Source organism: Nycticebus coucang, chromosome 24 (assembly GCF_027406575.1).
Source record: "Nycticebus coucang isolate mNycCou1 chromosome 24, mNycCou1.pri, whole genome shotgun sequence".
Taxonomy (NCBI): Eukaryota; Metazoa; Chordata; class Mammalia; order Primates; family Lorisidae; genus Nycticebus; species Nycticebus coucang.
Window position 1 is genome coordinate 19166031 of NC_069803.1, and position 24506 is coordinate 19190536.

Genomic DNA, 24506 nt, shown 5'->3' on the forward strand with positions numbered 1-24506 from the left:
AGGACCACAAAAGATCACAGCTATTGAAGGAAGAGCTAACTGAATTGCAGGCTCAGCCTCCAGGCCAAAGAGCCCCGAACCCAGGACCGCAACCGCCTATCTCCTGAGTTGTTACTGCAAGACGGATAAATAAATCCCTATTTATTTGGGCTTCCGTAATCTTGTGATTTATACTTTGCAGCTGAACACAGTCTTAGCTGGATATACAAATGCTGCATACTATCTGCCCCTCTTGGAACTTCAGAATGCACAAGGACATTTTTAACGACTCAAGGAATTCTTAAGAGAAGAAATCTGTCGAATTTTGTTTAATGTTATCGTCTAAACGTATTTGATTAAGAGGTCCTTTTCTTATGCACTAATTACTAATATCTCATAGAACTTTGGTTCCCCACACCCTTGCTTTTTTAAGTGTGATTCTCAGATCAGCAATAGCTGCATCGTGTGGAAACTTGTTAGAAAAGCAGAATGTTAGACCACACCCAAGAATAAGAATTTACACTTCAACATCTTCAGATGATTTGTAGGATATTGAAGTTTGAGAAGCATGGTTTGGGAAACACTGGTTTAGAGGATAAAGTATAAGTAACCTTAATATCTTTTTTTTTTGTTTTTGAGACAGTCTCAAGCTGTCACCTGGGTAGAGTGCTGTGGCATCATGGCTCACAGCAACCTCCAACTCTTGGGCTCAAGCAATCCTCTTGCCTCAGTTTTTCCATTCTTAGTAGAGACAGGGTCTTGCTTTTGCTCAGGCCGATCTCCAACTCGTGAGCTCAAGCAATCCACCCACCGTGGCCTCCCAGACTGCTAGGATTATAGGCGTGAGCCTGAGACAGAGTCTCTCTTGTCGCCCTGGGTAGAGTGCTATGGCATCATAGCTCACAGCAACCTCAAACTCTTGGGCTCAAGAGATTCTCTTGTCTCAGCCTCCTGAGTAGCTGGGACTGCAGGCGCCCACAACAATGTCCAGCTATTTTTAAAGACAAGGTCTTGCTCTGGCTCAGGCTGGTCTCGAACTTGTGATCTCAGGCAATCCACCCACCTTTGCCTCCCAGAGAGCCACCGCATTCTGCCCAGCTATATTTTGACACATGGTCTCACTCTTGCTCAGGCTGATCTCAAACTGGTGAGCTCAGGCAATCCACCTGCCTCGGCCTCTCAGAGTGCTGGGATTACAGGCCTGAGCCACCGCATCTGGCTGCTTCCCTGTTTTGTGTACTTTATTCAGGCAGTTCCTTCTATCTGCAGTGATCTCCCCACACAGTTAAAAGATCTCAAGTCAAAAAGGGTTATTTTACTTCATACTTATCAGATTATAAAGTTAATTATATTTTATTTATTATATCCGCTAAGTTATTTACATCCACTAAGCTCCTTGTGGGCTTGAACTGCATCCTCCGTGCCTGAAATGCAGATGGCCATGGCCAATGAACCATTTTTGAACTATCATGTCTTGACTTTGCTGAGGCTTTTCCTTTCACTCTCACTTCCTACTCTGCCCCAATCCAAGTTCTTCCAGAAGAAGCTGAAGGATGGTGGCAAAACATGTGATTTAGCATCACAAGACTTGGATTTGAGTACTTGTTCCCCTACTTACTAACTTTGTGACTTTGGGCAGTCCCCCAAACTCAGATCCACAAATTCTCAGCTCTCTTAAACAGAGATTATAATACCTCCCAGGATTGGCATAAGAATTAAATTGAAGCCCGTGAAAGAAGTGTAAAACCTACATAAACGTAGTGTTTTATTATGACTGGGATCCTGATTGTGCTAGAGTTTCAGCTCTGAGACCTAAGTTAACCCTAACACATAATATTTATTGTCTGGAGAGTCGATTTCAATCCATTATTTGCTGGATTTTGTCAATTGCCTTCAGGTTGAATTTATTATGTATTTTTCCTCGTAGCTCCTAAGTCATGACGTATATTCTATGCTTTTTATTTTTGTGCAGCATAAACTCTTGTCATAGCCATTTGCATATAGGAATTCAATACATATTAACATCATCTACCTTTATTTGGCAAATATTGCATATCTGCTGTGCTTAAGTACATTAACTCATACAGGCAAGTAAGAAGAATGAAAAGTGGTACACACAACAATGGCCATTATTCATGGGTCTGATTTGCTATTTTCAAATCATTTTAAACCAAGATGAATTGCAGAAATAAAGGCCCAACAGGGACAATTAAACAATATTTGCAATAAAATCATTTGGTCTGATTTTCATAACCACAGATTTCAATGAATACCACCACCCATGCCAGGTGTACCAGACGATCCCATTGTCCGTGTCGGCTGTGTAGGGGCCACTGTAGTAAAAACCATTCAGGTTTGCGGAGTGACATCTAGTGGGAGGAAAAGAAAGAAAGAAGCAATCAGACTAGGGAAAAACCAGTCACAAACCCTCTTATTTTGCTAACAAATGATAAAACCTTTTAAACTATGAATGCTCCTATTCTGGAGACTAGTACATTTTTATTAGTTTTCAAAAGCTGAGAAATTTCTGGCTATTTTAAACTGGTGGGATTTGGTGCCATAACTAGTCTGAGGATACATCCCAGGCCGCTCGCAGTGCATTATAAAATAAGCATTTCAGTTCTTAAAGGCCTTTAAATAAAAAGGTAAAGACGAGCAAACAAAAACACATCCTTGTAGGCTCGGCACCCATAGCACAGTGGTTATGGTGCCAGCCACATACACCAAGGGTGCTGGGTTCGAACCCAGCCCAGGCCAGCTAAACAATGACAACTGCAACAAAAAATAGCCGGGCGTTGTGGTGGGTGCCTGTAGTCCCAGCTACTTGGGAGGCTGATGCAAGAGAATCGCTTAAGCCCAAAAGTTTGAGGTTGCTGTGAGTTGTGGCGCTGCAGCACTCTACTGAGGGCAACATAGTGAGACTCTATCTCAAAATAAATAAATAAATAAATAAATAAATAAATAAATAAAATAAAGAATAAAAAAATAAAAAATACGTCCTTGTAACCTCCAGGCTTGCAATTTCCTGATTCAGAACAGTGTTGACTTTGTACTTAGCCAGACTAAGGTGTGTGTTAACAAAGCCAGGTGTGTACAAGGTGCCCTCCCGCCGGCTGCCCTGGATAATTTGCACTTACATGTTCATCAATCTGCTGCCGAGACGTGGCTTTCATAATTCAAGCTTCCTCCATGCCCTTTGTTAAATTGCTGGGATATCAATTATTTTAATCTCAAATGCAAGCAAATGAAACTTAAACCATCATTGAAAGTTTTCCCAGCCATCAACCAAATAATCACTTGTCTGAGTTGTGAGTTAATGTTTTACATACGTTGCACCAATCTAGATAAGTTGGTTAGAGGATATCAATTTAAAAGTGATCCTTTTCCTCCTTTGGAGTTTGTGAATTTTGTCCTTGGCATGTATATGATAATTTTCTGTGTTGTGTGTAGATTTCTTTATTGATAAACTTAATGAAAAGATTTAAGATATAAAGAGAACATTCACAAGAAATAGTTCTGACATCCATTCAAAGAAACCACATTACTGAATCAAAAAAGCATATAATTTATCCATTAAGTGGCTAGCTTGGCTCTCTTATCAGATTAGTGTTTTGTTTTGGTTTTTCCCTGGGTGAAGAAGTAGCTGGTATGGCTCGGTGCCTGTAGCTCAGTGGCTAGGGTGCCAGACACATACACTGGAGCTGGCAGGTTTGAACCCAGCCTGGGCCTGCAAAACAACAATGACAACTACAACCAAGAAAATAGCCGGGTGTTGTGGCGGGCGCCTGCAGTCCCAGCTACTTGGGAGCTGAGGCAAGAGAATCGCTTAAGCCCAAGAGTTAGAGGTTGCTGTGAGCTGTGACGCCACGGCACTCTACCGAGAGTGACATAAAGAGACTATCTCAAAAAAAAAAAAGAAGTAGCTGGTGAACTCACATGAGATGCTACTCCAACAAGCACAGCACACAGCAGTGCTTAGCGTAGGGCTTGCTTTGTGGAAAAAGAACATCTTATAGATGGGGAATAATTATGAATTTTCATGTAAATTAGAACTATGGCACAGAAAAAAATCAAAAGTAAGGAGGAAGGAAGAGGATGATAAAGTCAAACGGCAGTAGTAGCAGGCATGGTAGAAGTAGCACCAAGTTTCTGGAACAATCTACCTTCTCTCCAGCTTTTCTGATTTTCTGACTATACAGCCTTATCTTCTCCTTTGACTCCAAGGATAAGGTAGGCTCCTTGGGGGACGCCAGCCACTGAATGGCCTTTCTTTGTTCTCCCTGAACTCGTATCTTTAAAGTCAGATAAATCATTGCTTTGCCCACATTAATGGTGTGGCAGTGCCACACAAGCCAGTCAACTGGATAAAGCACATGGTCTTGAACTTGAGGTTAGTGATTATTCCTGAACATGGAATTCAGTTCAAAATCCAACATTACAAGCACTTGGGAGGCTGAGGTGAGTGGATTGCCTGAGCTCACAGGTTCAAGACAGGCCTGAGCAAGAGAAAGACCCCTGTCTCTAAAAAATAACCGGGCATTGTGGTGGGTGCCTCCAGTCCCAGCTACGAGGGAGGCTGAGGCAAAAGGATTGCTTGAGCCTAAGAGTGTGAAGTAGCTGTGAGCTGTGACACCACAGCACTCTACTGAGGGTGCCCAAGTGAGATTCTGTCTCTAAAAACAAACAAACAAATAAATAAATAAAATAATAATCTCCCTTATCCTTGGAGGGTATGTTTTAAGACCCCCAGTTGATGTCCAGAATTGTGACTAGTACTGAACTCTACACACACACACACACACATGCTATGTTTTTTCCTATACATACATATCTATAATAAAGTTTAATTTATCACAGATAAATTAAAGTAAGAGATAACAATTATCATAATAAAAAGGAAAAAATGATAACAATATAACAGCATCACTATTTTGTGTTTTGGGGCTATTATTAAGTCAAATAAGGGAGATTTGGCCTTGGTGCCTGTAGCTCCGTGAATAGGGCACCAGCCACACACACCGAGGCTAGAGGGTTTGAGCCCGGCCACAGCCTGCTAAACAACAATGATGACAGCTGCAACCAAAATAAAAAAAAAAGGGGGGGATGAGATTTGAACACAAGCACTACAGTACACAAGCAGCTGATAAGATAACCAAGAAGGTTACTAGGTGACACTCAGGCAGGTGGGTTTTACAATGACGCTGGACAAAGGGATGATCCACTTCCGGGGCAGAACAGAGTTAATAGTGTAAGTACCCAGAACAGTGTGCAATTTAAAACTCACGAATTTTTTTCCTCTGAATAGTCCATTTAATATTTTTGGGCTACTGAAATCTTGGAAAGCAAAACCTAGGCTAAGGGAGGATTACTGTAATTTTTTCACCTGGCACGCCACCCTATCTGAAGCTAAATGCGTGTACATTGAATTTCTAAAATCAGCATATCACACTCATGTTCATAACGAGGGATGTCATCATTTGAAGGAAAATTAACGCCTGTCTGGTATACGTCCATTCAATAAGAAAGAAAATTCTAAAATGATCGAAAATGCTTAAAAGAAAGTTAAAATTTGGATTGTTAAATTTAAATTGTTAAAATTTGGATTGTCCTCAATTTCATGGAAAGCCTGGCACTCCTGAAGTACTCACCAAAGACTCTATAATAGAAACTTTAATTGACCAGATTTTTTTTTTTTCTTTAAGCAGGCCCTGGCCAGGTTCGAACCCATCACCCTCAGTGCTCGGGGCAGGCGCTCTAACCATCGAGCTATGGGCACCCAGCTAATGTCCAGATATCTTGAGGCAACCCCTGTCTTCTCAAGAGGAAAGAAGACCCTCAAAGCTCATACATGGTCTAACAGTTTGAGCCACCTGCTTTGCAGACATAGCAGGACCACTGGACATTTTTTAGGAAGACTCTCTATACAAACTGTCCATGCCTTTCTATTTTTTTTTTGGCCGGGGCTGGGTTTGAACCCATCACCCTCGGTATATGGGACTGGCACCCTACTCCTTGAGCCACAAGCGCCACCCAATCCATGCCTTTCTTAAATGTGTGATTACAACAAGTAGAGCTGTCTGGAAACCAACTAAGGTAAAGAATAGTGAAAGGAATCAGGAATATTTGGCCTAGAGAAGAGAAAATACTGAGGAATACGGTAAATACCGTCTCATCCAGGGCTTGGAGAATTATACCAGCAAGGAATGGTAATTTCTCTACTGCTACTGAGGAAAAAGCCTGGGCAGTCAGGTTCAGGTCCCCCAAAGAAAAGCCTTTGTATAATCAGAAATGACTGAATTTGCTGATAAAGTAACATTATTCCATCTGAGTGTAGAATTAGGTTTCAGGAATATTGTGAAGGAAGGTTCTGCATTAGGATAGGCCTGGATTTGATGAATTACTTAATAAAAACCCGGTAAAAGCAAAACAGTACTAAAGAGATAAAATACAGCAGAAACAATGGCTATTTTGTGACTGTTACACAGGAGGCAAAGGAATGAGCTGATTATTAGGCTGCCACAGATATATATATATATTTTTTCGTAGAGACAGAGTCTCACTTTATGGCTCTTGGTAGAGTGCCGTGGCCTCACACAGCTCACAGCAACCTCCAACTCCTGGGCTTAAGCGATTCTCTTGCCTCAGCCTCCCAAGTAGCTGGGACTACAGGCGCCCGCCACAATGCCCGGCTATTTTTTGGTTGCAGTTTGGCCGGGGCCGGGTTTGAACCCATCACCCTCGGTATATGGGGCCGGCGCCTTACCGACTGAGCCACAGCCGCCACTCTGCCACAAATATTTTTCCTATCGATATATGCTATTTCTTTTTTTGTTGTTGTTGTTGCAGTTTGGCCGGGGCTGGGTTTGAACCCACCACCCTCGGCATACGGGGCCGGCGCCCTACTCACTGAGCCACAGGCGCCACCCCCATATGTGCTATTTCTTTGAGTCAATTTGCTGCCTTCTACTTCTATTCATCCATACCTCAGTCTGAAAACAAGGAAACAGGCTCAGCGCCCATAGCAAAGTGGTTTCCATGCCAGCCACTCTCATACTCTGAGACTAGCAGGTTCGAATCTGGCCAGGGTCAGCTAAACAACAATGACGACTGCAACAATAACAAATAGCTGGGCGTTGTGGCAGGTGCCTGTAGTCCCAGGTACTCGGGAGGCTGAGGCAAGAGGATCGTTAAGCCCAAGAGTTTGAGGTTGCTGTTAACTGTGATGCCACAGCACTCTACCGAGGGCGACATAATGAGACTCTGTCTCAAAAAAAAAAAAAAGAAAAAAAAATAAGGGAACAATGTTTGTAAAAGCAATAATCTGATTTACTTTTATTTTTATTTTATTTTAGAGACAGAATCTCACTTTATGGCCCTCAGTGGAGTGCTGTGACATCACAGCTCACAGCAACCTCCAACTCCTGGGTTTAGGCTAATCTCTTGCCTCAGCCTCTTGAGTAGCTGGGACTACACACGCCCGCCACAATGCCCGGCTGTTTTTTTGTTGCAGTTTGGCCAGGGACGGATTCGAACTTGCCACCCTTGGTATATGGGGCCGGGACTCTACTCACTGAGCCACAGGCGCTGCCCAATTTGATTTGCTTTTATGGCAGGGCTTTTAAACTCCACTAATGTACACTATGAACAAATCCTCAAAAATGCTTCAGTGTTGAAGAACTCTAACAAGGATGGTTAAGTAATACTAGTATTATAAATAAAGATCAGAGTTACATCATATAATTAATGCTCATTAGTGAGATCTCATCCATGCCATTGCCACTGTGTTCATAAAGTGCCAAACCTGTTAAACCACCAGCCAGACCGATCTTCCTCCGCACAGTTTCCCTCATAATTGTCATGGTCTCTGTCCCACGTGCTGAACTTCATTCTTTGGTGACTCGCCCACCACTGCACCTCAGGATGAAACTTCCCTGCCAAGGAGTCTCCAGCAGTTCCAGAATATTCCCCGATATTCAACTCATAGAAATTCTAAAGGAAAAGAGACAAGTTCCACTATCAGTGGTTACTATGGAAAAAACATGTTTATTTCATTTTAAAAAAACAACAGGTATTTGGCATGGTACATTTTTATTTCCCCTGACTTCAGGGCTATATTGCGTATTTTAAGCATTAATTTTTGGTCTTACTTATTGGAGAATTTTCATACCTTTTCATCTCCCACTTTGAAATTTTTATATTGTGCATAACGGCTATTTTTTTCAAAATCTGCAAGGTCGATTTTTAAATTGTAGTCATCTAGGGGGAAAACAGCAACAAGAAACTGTAATTTTTAAAATGTGTGACATGACATTAAACGCTTGGAAATAACTTACAGCTCTATTTTCCTCCTTCCATTTCCTTCTGCCAAGAATCAGTTTTCAAAGAATTAAAGGTGACACCACTGTATTTATAACATGAATATTCTATTGTGTAATTTACTTGAAAAAAATGAATTAAAGGTAAAACATTCCTACTGGATCTATCACAGGAAAAGCTAATGCACTGTCCTTGATAAAGAGCACTAGAAAAAAAATGAGTTCTTAGATTAAGAAATCTGGACGGCCGGCGCCTGTGGCTCAGTCGGTAAGGCGCCGGCCCCATATACCGAGGGTGGCGGATTAAAACCCAGCCCCCGCCGAACTGCAAACAAAAAATAGCCAGGCATTGTGGCGGGCGCCTGTAGTCCCAGCTACTCGGGAGGCTGAGGCAAGAGAATCACTGAAGCCCAGGAGTTGGAGGTTGCTGTGAGCTGTGTGAGGCCACGGCACTCTACAGAGGGCCATAAAGTGAGACTTTGTCTCTACAAAAAAAAAAATAATACTAAATAATATTATTTAAATATAAATAATAATAATATTATTATTATAATTATAATATTATTATAATAATATTAATATTAATGATTTATATTAAGATATAAATAATAATATTATTTATAATAATAATAATAATAATATAATAATAATATAAATAATAAATAATAACAACAGAAGGGTAGACATTTTAAGGAGTTCAATAGTTTATCTTCTTTTTCGTAATTTCAGTAAGAACGTTGATCTTAAAATAATTACCATTAACAACTCTTACAACCTCTAGTAGTCAAGCTCCAAGGTTGTTGTAATGTAGTTGCCATTGGCTGCCTATGCAAGAACTTAGCTATTTTTGTGGTAGTATAAAAGATCAGGTTGCAAACTATTTTATTTATTTATTTATTTATTTTTGAGACCGAGCCTCAAGCTGTCGTCCGGGGTAGAGTGCTGTGGCATCACAGCTCACAGCAACCTCCAGCTCCTGGGCTTAAGCGATTCTCTTGCCTCAGCCTCCCAAGTAGCTGGAACTACAGGTGCCCACCACAATGCCTGGCTATTTTTTGGTTGTAGTTGTCATTGTTGCTTGGTGGGCCCAGGCTGGATTCAAACTCGCCAGCTCTGGTGTATGTGGCTGGCATGAGCCAGGCGCAGTGGCTCATGTGTGTAATCCCAGCATTCTGGGAGTCCTTGGCGGGTGGATTGCCTGAGCTCACAAGTTCGAGACCAGCCCAAGCCAGAGCAAGACCTCGTCTCTAAAAATAGCTGGATGTTGTGATGGGCACCTGTAGTCCCAGATACTTGGGAGGCTGAGGTGAGAGAATCACTTAAGCCCAAGAGTTTGAGGTTGCTGTGAGCTGTGATGTCACAGCACTCTATCCAGGGCGACAAGTGAGACTCTGTCTCAAAAACACAAATAAAAAAAAAAAAGTTCTCCATTAGCGGCTTAGGAGTAGGTACACCAGTAGCACAAGAGGACAGACAAGAAAGAGACCGGGAGGGGTCTTGGAAACAAATGCCCAGCTGTTTAGGCAGGGAATTCTGGATTCCTCCTTATTGGAGCAGGCTTAGAAGGGGGTGCAGGCTCCTTTTGGGCTTGTTGCTTTGGCACCATCGACGCTTCAGCCCAAGCGAGCCAAGACCATGAGGTGAATGAGAGCGGGAAGGCAAGCTAAGCCAACTGTCCTAAAAATAAATCGTGCTACCCTGGAAGTGTTTGTAATAAAATCAATTTAGAAATGGTCTGTAACTGCAATTTTGCTTGATCGTTCAAAACTTATGTAATGGGGATCAAACTATTTTCAGAGGCAATGTGTTAGCCTTAAGTGCCATCATAATTGAAGAATGCAGTGACAAAGGGGCTGTTTTTTGCTTGTCATACATAGTTGTGAGTCCTGGAACTGATAAATTTATTTTTGCTATCTTGAGAGTAGCCAGCCTAAATTCCAAATCAAAACATGAAGAGGAAACAGATTTGTTGGCAAAGTCCATTTGGGTGAATGTACATATAATAATGTCTTGAAAAACAGTAAGTTTGGATTTTGTATATTTAGAAGGAGCCAAGGGTTATTGTTTTTATAGTTTTAGTGAGAAAACAGATAAATATTCAATGTGCAAAAGAAAAAAAAGCTGTCATGATAAATGTTATATATCTGGCATAAAACACTTAAAGTTAGGAGGATAAATAAGTCAAAGAAAAGAAAACCTTACAGAAATTTAAAGAGCACTGATCACAAGAAAGACAGGCTTTCTTGTTAGGCTTTTGGAATTATGCATCCTCTCTAGCTATTATTCTAGTTTCTCATAATTATAATCCTACTGACTAGAAACATATAGAAACACTAATAGCTTTCCTGAACTTGGATGGAAAAAAGAAACTCTTTTTGTGTGTGTGGGGGGTACCATGGTTTATTTTTTCTTAACTTTTTTATTTAATCATAACTGTACATTAATGCATTTATGGGGTACAATGTGCTGATTTTATATACAATTTGGAATGCTTACATCAAACTGGTTAACATAGTCTTCACCTCACTTACTTAATTGTTGTGTTAAGACATTTATACTCTACTCTTAATAGATTTGACATGTACCCTTGCAATATGCACCATAGGTGAGTTTCTACCGATTACCTTCCCTCCATCTGGCCGCCCCCCTCCCCTCCCCTCCTTCTCCTCTTCCCTCCTTCATCCTGGGCTATAGTTGCGTTTTATCATACATATGAAAGTGTGGTTGATTATATATTGGTTTCATGTACTGAGTACATTGAATACTTTTTCTTCCATTCTTCCAATGTACTGAGTACATTGAATACTTTTTCTTCCATTCTTGAGATACTTTACTAGAAAGAATATGTTCCAGCTCCATCCATGTAAACATAAAAGAGGGAAAAATGAACTCTTGCTCTTACATTTAGCGCATTGCCAGTGTAATTTCGTGTGCTTTCCTGGGCAATGCAATTGACTTTTATGAAACATTCAGGATCAGACCTGATGGGGACTGACCATAGTCTCAGACTAAAACTGAGAAAGGAAAACAATGAATGGAGTGAAGGAATGTGGGAAATAGAAGATTGGAAAAGTGGTTATCAAACTAATGATATTTTAGAGAAATATTGAACTTCAATATTTTAATTCAATAGGAATATTCAATATGTAGAGAAATATTGAAGTTCTATTCCTTAAACATAGGAATGTAAAATCACCTAGAAAGAATTGTACAAATGTATGCAATTGGCTTGAAATATATGTAAAAAAGATGGCTTGATGGATGGATGTAGTAATGAGCAGACACACAGGAGATGAAATGACCAGAGTAAAATGTTAATGTAGAATTGAGGTGGCAAGTTAAAATGTCTTCCATATTTATTGTACCTTGGAAAACATTTTGAAAAATAAAATGCATGTGTGTGCATAGAAATGAGAACATTTAGTATATTACAGTATATGGTTGCAGAAACAGCCTTGATTCCCCAATTCTTCACTTCTCCCCTTTGCAATATGTGTCTCCTCCTATTGTCTATTTCCTTTGCCCTTGAATCTGAGCTGGTCCTGGACTGGCCTTCACCAGTAGAAGGAAGCAACTGTGTGCCAGTTTTGAGCCTAGGTTGCAAGAGACTTATGTGCATCTAATCTCTTCTCTGGAATCCTGCCTTTGCTACAAGTCCAGGCTAGCTAGCTGGAAGACAGAGGCCACATGGTGCAGAGTTGGGTCCTCCATCGGAGGCCAACCTAGAGCAGCAACTTCAATCACAAAGTTGATTACAGACCCATGAGCAAGCCCAGCCCTGATCACCAAATCACCCAGCAAACTTTCACATTTGTGGGAAATAATAAATGGTCAAAAATTTTAAAGGTTTTGTTCTATAACACGGTTGTGGCAATAGATAGCTGTAACAGTGTATATTATCTTCAGGCATGAAGTGTATATAATCTTCAAAGCATTAAGAAAAAAAGATTATGATATTACATTTCCTGGAAATAGAAAATAAATATGAGAAAACAACTTCCTCCCAAGCCACCTCTAGTTTCTTTTCTTCTATTTCTAATTTAAGCAGCCACATTTTACAGAGGGGATCATTGCCGTCTGCAAATTATAGCAGTTACTGAATTAGTTCCATTGCCTATAATTGAGTGGAAACATTTTTATTTTGGTTGTTTTTATCATATTTGAAATAAATTTGACATCAGGCAAAACTTACCTTGTGTGGTCAGTAAGTGAAGATTTTTATTACCTAGCCAATATTCGCCATTTTTTTGGACAAAATTTCCAAAGCCATTTTCATAGTCATTCCAGCCTCTAAAAAACATGAAGTGCAAGCTGATTTTAGCAAAGCGTTATCTGTAGTACCCAAAGTAAACATCGCCCACTGCTACCCTAGCTGCCAATATCTTTTTGAGCAGTTAATTTACTTTCAATATTCTTAGAAAGAGTGAAATTCTAACTAATAGACTGCAAGAGATGATCAAAAGATGTAATTTACAAAGGTCCTATTTGCTACTCCAAATAAATTCGCGTGTCATGATTCGCACACCTGTTAAAGTTCTCGCTGCCATCAGATCGTCTCTGAATTACAGTCCAGCCACCTCCATCAGACATGTCACAATAAACAGGGAATTCTGCTGGGCTCCGGAGAGGTTTGATCTTGTAAAATCCACTCTGTTTATATCCATCATTGAAAATCTCTGAACAATCTGTTTATAAAAAAAGGTAATGTAACATGTATTACGTGTCTTTATTTCCTCAAGGGAGCTTCTGAATGAGATAATTCAACACTAACAGAGACAGATAAACATGTCATGTGGATAATTGGTTTTTTAAAATTGCATCTTGCACAACTTCCAGTGGACATTAGGAAAATCTTATTTCCTTCCCCAGTATCTGTTACTGGACTCCTTGATAGGAACACAGAAAAAAAGGAGTTTCTCATTTCTGATTTTTGTAGAGAACAGCTTTAAAAAACAAAGTACATGTGTTCAGTCAATTATAGTATATTTAAACAGAAATTATAGCTTTATCAGAAAAATAGGAGAATTTCTCTCTCCTATAAAGCTGACATGAAAGTTGAAATACAGGCTCGGCACCTGTAGCTCAGTGGCCAGGGTGCCAGCCACATACACCAGGGATGGTGGGTTTGAACCTGGCCCAGGCCTGCCAAACAACAATGACAACTACAACAAAAAAATAGCCAGGTGCGTATAGTCTCAGGAACTTGGGAGGCTGAGGCAAGAGAATCACTTAAGCCCAAGAGTTGGAGGTTGCTGTGAGCTGTGATGCCATAGCACTCTACTGAGGGTGACATAGTGAGACTCTGTCTCAAAAAAAAAAGAAAGAAAGAAAGTTGAAATATAAATAATTTCATACAGATTATTTTGACTTAGAGCTTAATAAGTCATTCTGAACATCTGGAAATGAACCCCAAATAGTAATCTTGTCAGATTCTTATAACCACCCAGTCTCACCAGAATTTTTACAAACTCACTAAAATTTCTTTCTTTTTTTAAAATTTATTTATTTTTATTGTAAAATCGTAGCTGTGTACATTAGTGCAATCAAGGGGTACAATGTGCGGGTTTCATATACAATCTGAAATATTCTCATCAAACTGTTCAACGTAGCCTTCATGGCATTTTCTTAGTTAACTGTATGTAGGCATTTGTATTCTGCATTTAGTAAGTTTTGCCTGTGCCCATTCTAAGATGCACAGTAGATGCGGCCCCACTCATTACCCTCCCTCCACCAAAACCTCCCCCCCCTTCCCCTTCCTTGGCCCTTTCCCCAACTCACTAAAATTTCTAACAGTCCACCCAATCTTGGATGTTTTTACTAAAAACTGCAAGCTTCTACAATTCTGTTTCCAGAGGTGGCCAACTTTTTTTTTTCTCTGCTGCTCATTGGAAGAATGAGTTGCCCTGGGCCACACATTAAATACACAAACACAGGCTCTGCGCCCGTAGCACAGTGATTTTGGTGCCAGCCACATACCTGGAGGCTGCAGGTTTGAGCACTGCCTGGGCCAGGTGTTGTGGCGGGACCTGTAGTCCCTGCTACGTGGGAGGCTGAGGCAAAAGAATCACTTTTTTTTTTTTTTAGATAGAGCCTCAAGCTATTGCCCTGGGTAGAGTACTATAGCATCACAGCTCACAGCAATCTCCAACTCCTGGGCTCAAGCGATTCTCCTGCCTTCGCCTCCCAAGTAGCTGGGACCACAGGCGCCTGCCACAATGCCCGGCTATTTTTTGGTTGGAGCCGTCATTGTTGTTTGGTGGGCTGGGGCTGGTTTCCAACCTGAACCCGCCAGCTTAGTTGTGTGTGGCTGGCACCTTAGCTGCTTTAACCACAGGCGCCGAGCCTTAAGTATGCCGATTTTAACCCCATTAGGGAAGGAGTTTTTATTTACATTTAATTTCCTACTAAACAGCTGCATACTAAAGACTCACAGTGCTCAGACTATTTTCCAGGCAAATGTGGAAATAATTAGGTATAACATTTGCCTCCGGAAAACTTAGTGAATATTGAGGTTGGAAGCCAACATTTTCTATTTGTTTTTATTTTATAACGACCAAGAGTTTGTTTGTTTGTTTTTTTAACTTTCCTTCTCCCCAGAAGAAAAACACAATTTAAGATTTAAATTCAGAGAAAACTTTTCAACTGAAAAAAACAGCAACAAGAACAAAACCCCCCGTAGAGAAATAAATATTAAAAAAGCAAAAAGGACCAGTAGTTCAACTGCTTGTAGCAAACAAGTTACAGAGCCTGCCTGGGGAAATGTGACTTCAACTGTAACAGCAGAAAGTTGGAGCAATAGAGTTTAGAATATAAACTAGATATTTGAAACTATGATTTTCAAAATGTTTTGACTCACTCAACTCCCTGAAGAACAGGTAAGAGAAAGGCAGGGTTAAAGAGCTGTGTGTTTATGGAAGTTAAAAACAACAACAGGATTTTTGGATACTTACATAATATTAGAGTGAGGCCAGGGCTTCCTGCTTTCTGTTTTGACAAACTTTATGTTAAGTTGGGAGATGTGCGTAGTTTCTCTGATCATGCAGAAAGCAAGCCTTGTTGGAAGGCTGAATTGTTTAAGCTCAAAAAGTAAGTGACATGGCAGCCTGCCAAATGTCTCTGAATGGTGGCTGAGGCTCAAAGCTGTGTATCAAAAACCCCACATTGTAAATGCAAAAAAAAAAAAAGCCAAAATACCAGACATCAACAGAGGTTAGCTGCCAGTCCAAGAGCATGCTGGAACATTCCAGAACTGGCCTCCACCACCACCATCCTTACCCCAGGCAACATAGGAAGAAAACTGAGAGGTTAAAGGAAATTGGCTCTTTGGAGAGCACATATTCTTGTCGGATGGAGTAAGTGGAGTCTTTCCTCTGAAAACAAGGGAGGGAAGATATAATAATATCCATAAATAACTAATATTCTTTTTTATTTATTTTATTTTATTTTTTATTTTTTTGTAGAGACAGAGTCTCACTTTACCGCCCTCGGTAGAGTGCCCTGACGTCACAGGACTCACAGCAACCTCCAGCTCTTGGGCTTCCACGATTCTCCTGCCTCAGCCTCCCGAGCAGCTGGGACTACAGGCACCTGCCACAACGCCCGGCTATTTTTTGGTTGCAGTTTGGCTGGGGCCGGGTCTTGAACCCACCACCCTCGGCATATGGGGCCGGCACCCTACCCACTGAGCCACAGGTGCCGCCCTCTTTTTTATTTTTTTATTTTTGCAGTTTTTGGCCAGGGTCGGGTTTGAACCCACCACCTTCAGTATATGGGGCCCATGCCCTACTCCTTTGAGCCACAGGCGCTGCCCTAAATAACTAATATTCATTGAGTACTTTCTTTGCACTAACTGCTATGTTAAATATATTAACTCATTTAATCCTTACAACAAATAAACAGATACTCTTATCATTCCCATTTTGAAGATGCATATGAGGTAAATAAAGGTTAAGTAATTTGCCCAAAGACCACAGCTACCAAGATAGATAGCTGGACTTGAACACCAGGCCTCAGAGTCAATACATTATCCACCTTGTATACTTGAGAGACCCACATAAAGATGGAGGGCTCCTGCAGAGGGGCGTGCAGTGGAACCAGCAGTCCTGCCGACTAAACAGATGTAGTGATGTCAATTTATTGTGATTGTCACCAGTTAAAGTGATTTTGACCCAGTAATCCTTTAATTCATAATTCAATAGCACCCAAACACTTAAAGAAACATACAACTTAATCACATGCTGTATAAAATCATGTGATTTATGCATTGTTTGCACAAATTACTAGGTTGTACGTAATTAGGTGTCTTCTACCAGGAGATAAATTAGAATCCAGAAAATAACTAATTTTGGTAATAATACAGTAACTTGTAAATAAGAACAAAGAAAGTTCTACCTCTACAGATCATAAATATGAACAATTTAATCTTTTTAAACTTAAGGACATCAACAACACAAACTTTGACATGAGCAAGTTCTTATAAATTTTAAACAATATTATATAGCATACATATTATTCCATATTACATTTTTATGGAATTTGCATTGTGTATTTTACTTACTGGCTGTCCTTCGTAGGCTTTCTAGCACTACTTACCCGTATGCTGAAAAATAGTGTGCAATCAAACTCTATTCATATTTTATATTTTATTCTCGCCTATCCTCCATTATTCTACCATATATGACGAATATTAAGTGCAAATGTACTGACTTCTGGATTTCTTTTTTTTAGCTGTTATATCCAGAAACCATCATCTATCTTACTATAACACACAATATAATGTTTTGGCATTACAGCTCACAGAAACCTCTAACTCTTGGGCTCAAGCAATTCTCTTGCCTCAGCCTCCCAAGTAGCTGGGACTACAGGTACCTGGCTATTTTTAGAGGCGAGGGTCTCACTCTGGCTCAGGCTGGCCTAGAACCTGTGAGCTCAGGTAATCCACCCACCTCAGCCTCCCAGAGTGCTGGGATTACAGGCATGAGCCACTGCGCCTGGCCTAACCTTGGCATTTTAATTCCTAGTATTAGACAGAGTTTCACCATGTTACTCTCAGTAGAGTGCCGTGGTGTCACAGCGCACAGCAACCTCAAACTCTTGGGCTTAAGCAATTCTCTTGCCTCAGCCTCCCAAGTACCTGGGACTATAGGCGCCTGCCACAGTGCCTGGCTATTTTATTTATTTATTTATTTATTTTTGGTTTTTGGCCGGGGCTGGGTTTGAACCCACCACCTCAGCATATGGGACCGGCGCCCTACTCCTTGAGCCACAGGCACCACCTGCCTGGCTATTTTTTTTTTTTTTTTTTTTGAGACAGAGTTTCACTTTGTCACCCTTGATAGAGTACTGTGTCACAGCTCACAGCAACCTCTAACTCCTGGGCTTATGCGATTCTCTTGCCTCAGCCTCCTGAGTAGCTGGGACTATAGGCACCCACCACAATGCCCGGCTATTTTTTGTTGCAGTTTGGCTGGGAACGGGTTCGAACCCGCCACCTGCAGTATATGGGGCCGGTGCCCTAACCACTGAGCAACAGGTGCTGCCCAGCCTGGCTATTTTTTGTTGCAGTTTTCATTGTTGTTCAGCTGGCCCGGGCTGGGTTTGAACCCACCAGCCTTGGTGTATGTGGCTGGCACCCTAACCTCTGTGCTATGGGCACCGAGCCAAGTAACTGATTTCTTGCCTTATTATTTGGTGACCTCTTGTTCCTGAGGGTCTGCTCCCTAGACTTCTTAACACAATGACTAGATTTTTAGCTCTTAAGCCTCAGTCTTCCCATGACAGTTTGCAGGGTTCCAGTAATAAATGTCTGCTTGCCAGTCTCCTGCCATTATTGACCCTTGACTCAGTGTTGATAACCTGCTCAGACTGTGTTCACACAGATACCTTGAATCTTGAGCTTCAGTTGGAATTTAGAATAATACCACTTCAGTGCATCCATTGGTTCTTGACCTTGAGATCAGTTTTGCACCTATGTTTGCAACTACACATCTGTAAGCTTATCCCTTGCATGACAGCCCACGCCTGTTTTTATCTGATTGGTCCCTGGTTTCTCTGTGTCCCAAGCTCCAGAAACATAGGCCACCCTCAACCTACACAGATCCCTGTGACTGTACAACTGTGGCTCTGGCCTCCTTCTGGTCTCTAAGGGCATGGGGGGAGGGAAGTAGGCTCTAAGGATCAGGTTAAAGGCTAAAGATGCTGATTGACAGAGGCTCAGTAGCCCAGGAGAAGGAATCTGAGCAAAAAGATGTTAGGATCTTGTTAAGAGAGAAAAAGGGAGCATTTTACTGAAGCATAGGCTCTAAGGTTCTCATAACTCTCATATCCTAATCTTGTGAGTATATGTAGAAATACAATGTTTTTGTCCCATTAGCTTTGGTTCTCTACAGTCTTTTGATTATAGTTAGATATATTTCCCAATTTATATTTGCTTATCTTGCTATTCCTCTCTTTATGTAGTATCTTTTCTCCATTCACAAATATAAGAACCTATTATGTACCAGGCACTTCTGATAGGAAGGTAAAAGTGCATGAAATATTATCTGACCTTACCAAGTGATCAGTTAATTAGCCAAGAAAGACTCAAATGGAAATTATAATGCCTCATAGTAGTGCTAGAGTAAACATATAAACAAAGTGCATTATCATTGTCTGTGACAATCATTGGTTGTTTCATTTACTGTAAAAGATGCCCTTTACTTCCCAAGGGAGTCAAATGAATAGGTTTTGTTTTTTTGAAATGGACAATTTTCTAGAGAGAATAATGATACCTGCAGAGATGTGTATAATGAGTTGACAGTTTGAGATCATTTAGTGTCTGGGGAGATATATAGGCCTCATTAGAAGGAAAATGACCAAACCATAAACTATACATATAAAACTACTCGTTTATTTTCCTTAGTAATTCTTTGTCTCTTTATGCCCTTTTATTCTATTACTTTATTTGCCACCCTGTGGCCCATTAAGGTTACTGAAAGGAAAACTGCATAAACACACCAAGGAAAGACAAATAAACACAAAGCTCAAAGGTAAACAGTCACAATTTTAATCTGCCATTTGCACATTGACATCTAAACAATCTATTACCCTGATTTCTTATTAGACTATGGAAATTCTCAGACTTAGCATTCATATTGAAGAGATAGCACAGAGACTGTAGTAAAATATGGTAGAAGACATTTGAAATTGACATAATGTTTCATGTCGGTTGTTAATCGGAGAAGCTCTTTAGCAAAACCTGAGGTGAATAAATAATTAGCACCATGATTGCGCATGGGGGTATAAAAGATTGCAACACTTAAGAAAAATAAATTCTGACCTGCATACTGCCTCTTGGCTCCCAGATCAATGATGTTATTCTCCCCTCCACGGTCAAGGAACTGGACTTCCTTCTCATGCAAAAGCTGCTCCATCTTGACTTGTTGCTGTTTGACCCGGGTCTCCAGCAGGCGCACCTGGGCTCTGAGCCGTGCCTGCTCCTGGGCACAATTCTCGAGAGCCTGCAAAGTCATGTGCATTTCATTTACATGGAAAGCAAATGCTGCTAAAAATTTAGATATGTCAATGGTTCGATTTGGTCTCCAAGTCTCATTTCCGCATATTATTTCAACCGGAAAGTGGTTTGAGCATTCTAATACTATTTGAGGAATAAGCAATGATGGCTCCTGAACTCAAGAAATGAAAGGATATAAAATGATCAGAATCACTGGGCTGGGAGCTTTACAGTTGTCTCATTCGACCCTCGTAACAATCCCCTAAGGTAGGAATGGACTTAATCCTGATGGGAAGACTTTCTCCTTAATACCCAGTGGGGAAGAGGAGTCAGGACTTAAAACCAGTTCAAGGTCCACGCTCTCAATCCCTACACGATGCCACCTACGTGTTTTCTAAACAGGAAAGTGCTTTACAGAAGTGAACTGTATCATTAGTACGTCAATCCCTTCAAATAAGTGAGGTTTTTAAATAAACTTTTGATATAAATACGTCTTAGTAGAATATAAACGTCTTAACACAATAACTAACAAAATGCCGTGAAGGCTATGTTAACCAGTTTGATGAAAATATTTCAAATTGTATATAAAACCAGCACATTGTACCCCACGATTGCATTAATGTACACAGCTATGATTTAAAAATTAAAAAAAGTCTTAAAAATATAATTGAATGGTGTGCTACTACTTAATGGACACGATGTAAGGGTCTTGGGTGCAGGACACACTGTAAGAGGGACTCTACCTAACAAATGCAAATATTGTAACCTAGTTGTTTGTGTCTTCACATAACCTGAAATAAATATATATATGTATAATTTAGTGCCCGTGACATGCCAACACGTGGCTCCTTTATAAAGGATGCTAATGTAGATCTCTGATTCCTGAGTGTCTCCCACTCATTTTCTTGTTGCTAGAAATTCTGCTGAGATCACTTTAACTTTCATTTCTTTATTTTTCTCTCAGCGACTTAATAAGGGACAGGAGGAGCCTGAAGTTATTTATCTCTTCTTAAAAGGCCAATCACCCAAGAATGTTGCCTGTGAAAGAATTTACCAGCTCCTTTCTAAAGTGCTATCTGAGGAAAACCTTCTTTTTTTTTTTTTTTTTGTAGAGACAGAGTCTCACTTCACTGCCCTTGGTAGAGTGCCGTGATGTCACGGGACTCACAGCAACCTCCAGCTCCTGGGCTTAGGCGATTCTCTTGCCTCAGCCTCCCAATTAGCTGGGACTACAAGTGCCCGCCACAACGCCCAGCTATTTTTTTGTTGCAGTTTGGCCGGGGCTGGGTTTGAATCCGCCACCCTCGATGTATGGGGCCGGCGCCCTACTCACTGAGCCACAGGCACCGCCCGTGAGCAAAACCTTCTAAAGATGGCTGGGCATGGTGGCTCACGACTGTAATCCCAGCTATTTGGGAGGCCGAGGCAAGAGAACTGCTTGAGCCCAAGAGTTTGAGGTGGCTGTGATGCCAGGGCACTCTACCGAGGGTGACAAAATGAGTGTCTTAAACAAAACCAAGACAACAACAACAGAAACAAAACTTTCTAAAGATAAAGTAAATTTGGTGGGTGAACAAGGAAGGAGAGGTCCAGAGGTGAGTCTCCCAGGAAGAGTACCTGAGGTCAGGAAGCTGTGATTTCAGGAGACCCATGTGGGGCAGTGAAAAGGGGGCTCAAAGACCACTTTTTACCGTTTTTCCATTTTTATTTTGACATCTCTATTTTCTACTCATGTCACGATTTCCTGTGATAAGTACAAATGTTTGCTTTTTGGGAAATTACGAATTGTGATAAGCAATTGCTTTATATTTCCTTTATACAGATTATTTTCTAAAAGTCATTCGATTATAGTCAGACATAGCTTCCAGTTTACACTTGCATGACTTTCTGTTCCTATCTTTATGTACTACCTGGTATTCATCCCATCAATATGAGGACCTCCTGTGTTCCAGGGACTCTGCCCAGCAGTTAGAATAACACAATGGGGTGCTGGGCAACAAGAGGTATGCTGTCTTGCCATAAATTCAGACTATAAATTTCAGGAGGATAGAAATTCAGCGTCAAAGCCAGTCATAGAGCTAACTATATGACTGGAAGTCACATAACAAGGGAAAAGTGGTGGCAGAGGCCCCCTCCCTCCCATCTCTAGGTTTAAGGCCTTGAACCTCTCCCAGCTGTTTCTCCAGGATTATTTATTTGCTCTTGGAATTCTCTCCTAATCACTCTGATCCATGCTCTCTGACAAAGCTATTTGCTTAGCCCCTGAAGTTACACAAGCCAAAAAATGAACAGCAAGAACACGTTATGGTGTCTGGACCCTGTGTTGCTTTACAACTGTGGGAAATTGGTTGTGATACTGTTGTATATAGCGCCGTTTAAAAATAACTAAAAGGATCACAGGCCACGAGTCCAATCTTTATGAGACTGCATAGAAAGGTTTAATAAGCTTATTTAAAACTTCGGAATTTTCTTTTTCCCAGAAATTGAGTAAATGAACGTCTTGTCCTTTTTTTCCTTTTTCTTATTTCAGATTAATATGAAGGTTCAGATGATTAGGTTACATTGTTTGGGTTTGTTAGGCAAAGGCCATGCTGCAGTTGAGCCCTGCACCTAGGAGGTGTGCCATATCCCTTACAGTGCACCTGTTAGGTGAGAACACACCGACCCCCTCCCTCCCTACCTCTGTTCCCTCCTTCGTCTCCTCCCCACCAATTGAATTTAATTGTGTTTTTCTCTTGTGTGGGCATGCAGTTGTTCATCTACTGGTTTCATACTAATATTGAATACCTTGGACACTTGCTTTTCTGTTCTTGTGATACTTCACTAAGGAGAATGTTCTTCAACTCCATCCAGTAGTTTGTCTTTTCTACTCACGAATGGAAGAAGACACAAATTCCTCGTAATTACTTCCAGGTAATCTGATTAGTTTACACTAATATTGTCCAATATTAGAAAGCCCAAGTTCAATTTTAATTTCTATGGACAGTTTTAAATTCCTAATATTACATAGCTGGCCAAATGACTCTAGTGAATTAAAAAAAGACTTTGCTTATTTGCTGTGGATACTGATTTTTACTTAAAAACAAAATTTTTTAAAGCACTTGGTAAGTACTACCATTGCTGAGTACTTCTTCCAGCCTTTTTCCTTTCTCCAACTTACTTTTTTTAGTGACAAGTTGCTATGGGTTTTCGACAAAATAAAAGAGAATTCAAGTCAAAGCAGGCATTAGAAATACAATAATAGTTTCCACAATAAACTTACCCAACTCTCCTTGATCATCATCACAGCAGTGGCAACAAGGATGAACTTAAACACCTTTGCCATTTTCCCCATTGAAAGAACTGCAAGAATAAAAAGAATTTCATAAAGTTATCAACCTTGACATTTCCACGAGACCAGAATTGGGTTCAGACTAAAGTAGCTCTAGGAGGTCTGATGCAGTGCCATGGCATCCGTAATCTTGCCGACTTTCCCAACCTCTGCCACACAGAATGATGGTCAGTGTGACTTCCAATAGAATTGAACCTGATCGGTTACAAAAACAGAGAAAAGGGCTCGGTGCCCATAGCTCAGTGGTTAGGGCACCAGCCACATACACTGGGGCTGGCAGGTTCGAACCCCACCCAGGCCTGCTAAACAACAATGAAAATACAACAACAACAACAAAAATAGTCGGGCATTGTGGCGTGCACCTGTAGTTGCAGCTATTTGGGAGGCTGAGGCAAGAGAATCGCTTAAGCCCACGAGTTGGAGGTTGCTGTGAGCTGTGACACGACAGCATTTTACCGAGGGTGACAAAGTGAGACTCTGTCTCTAAATAAACAAATAAATAAAACCAGAGAAAGGCTGCTTATGTGATGGTATAGAAAGGGCACAGGCTCTGTAAACACAAAGACTTGATCCATATTTTGACTGAGCCCCTTCCTGGTTGTGTGATATTGCGTGAAAAGGAAAATATGAATTCCTATCTTATAGGACTGTGGACATTTTTAGATAATATATTTAGATAGCCTAGCATATGGTATATGTAAAATGAATAGTAGCTCATTTTGTATGTGGAAGACAGCTTTTATTTTTAAAAGAAGATAAAAAAGAAAGTAACACATGTCTCAAGCTATCAAGATGATATATATATGTGTGTGTGTATATATATATATGTTTTTCTTTTTTTTGAGAGAGAATCTTATTCTGTCACTTTTGGTAGAGTGCCATGGCATTGTAGTTCACAGCAATCTTAAACCTTCGGCCTCAAGAGATCCTCTTGCCTCAGCCTCTCAAGTAGCTGGGACTACAGGTGCCCACCACAACACTTAGCTAGTTTTTTTTATTTTTAGTAGAGATGGGGTGGTCTTGAACTCCTGAGCTCAGGAGATCCACGGGCCTTGGCCTCGCAGAATGCTAGGATTACAGGCATGAGCCGCCACTCCTAGCCAGGAGATAGTATTACAAACATTCAAGTGTTGCTTATAGTCATAGAGGAAAATTAACTTTACCACTTTTTGAGATTCTTTTCTTTTCTTTTTTTTGAGACAGAGTCTCAAGCTGTCACCCTGGGTAGAGTGCCACAGCGTCACACCTCACAGCAACCTCCAAATCCTGGGCTCAAGCGATTCTCCTGCCTCCGCCTCCTAAGTAACTGGGACTATAGGCACCCACCACAACGCCCGGCTATTTTTTGGTTGTAGTTGTCATTGTTGTTTGGTGGTCCCAGGCTGGATTC

The 24506-nt window shown here is 40.8% G+C and overlaps 1 protein-coding gene across 2 annotated transcripts in view; it reads right to left on the bottom strand.

Moving 5' to 3' along the window:
• Nucleotides 1–1995: 1995 nt before the first annotated feature.
• The window catches only part of FGL1 (fibrinogen like 1), a 28511-nt gene continuing 6000 nt past the window's right edge, over nt 1996–24506 (bottom strand). For both annotated transcript variants that reach the window (XM_053578625.1, XM_053578626.1), the window contains exons 2-8: nt 23048–23127; nt 19612–19792; nt 12820–12979; nt 12487–12584; nt 8147–8235; nt 7781–7968; nt 1996–2348 (exon numbers count right to left, since the gene is read on the bottom strand). In XM_053578625.1, coding sequence (XP_053434600.1) covers nt 2189–2348; nt 7781–7968; nt 8147–8235; nt 12487–12584; nt 12820–12979; nt 19612–19792; nt 23048–23119 — 948 coding nt within the window. In that variant the 5' untranslated portion in view covers nt 23120–23127 and the 3' untranslated portion in view covers nt 1996–2188. The remainder of the gene's footprint in view (nt 2349–7780; nt 7969–8146; nt 8236–12486; nt 12585–12819; nt 12980–19611; nt 19793–23047; nt 23128–24506) is intronic.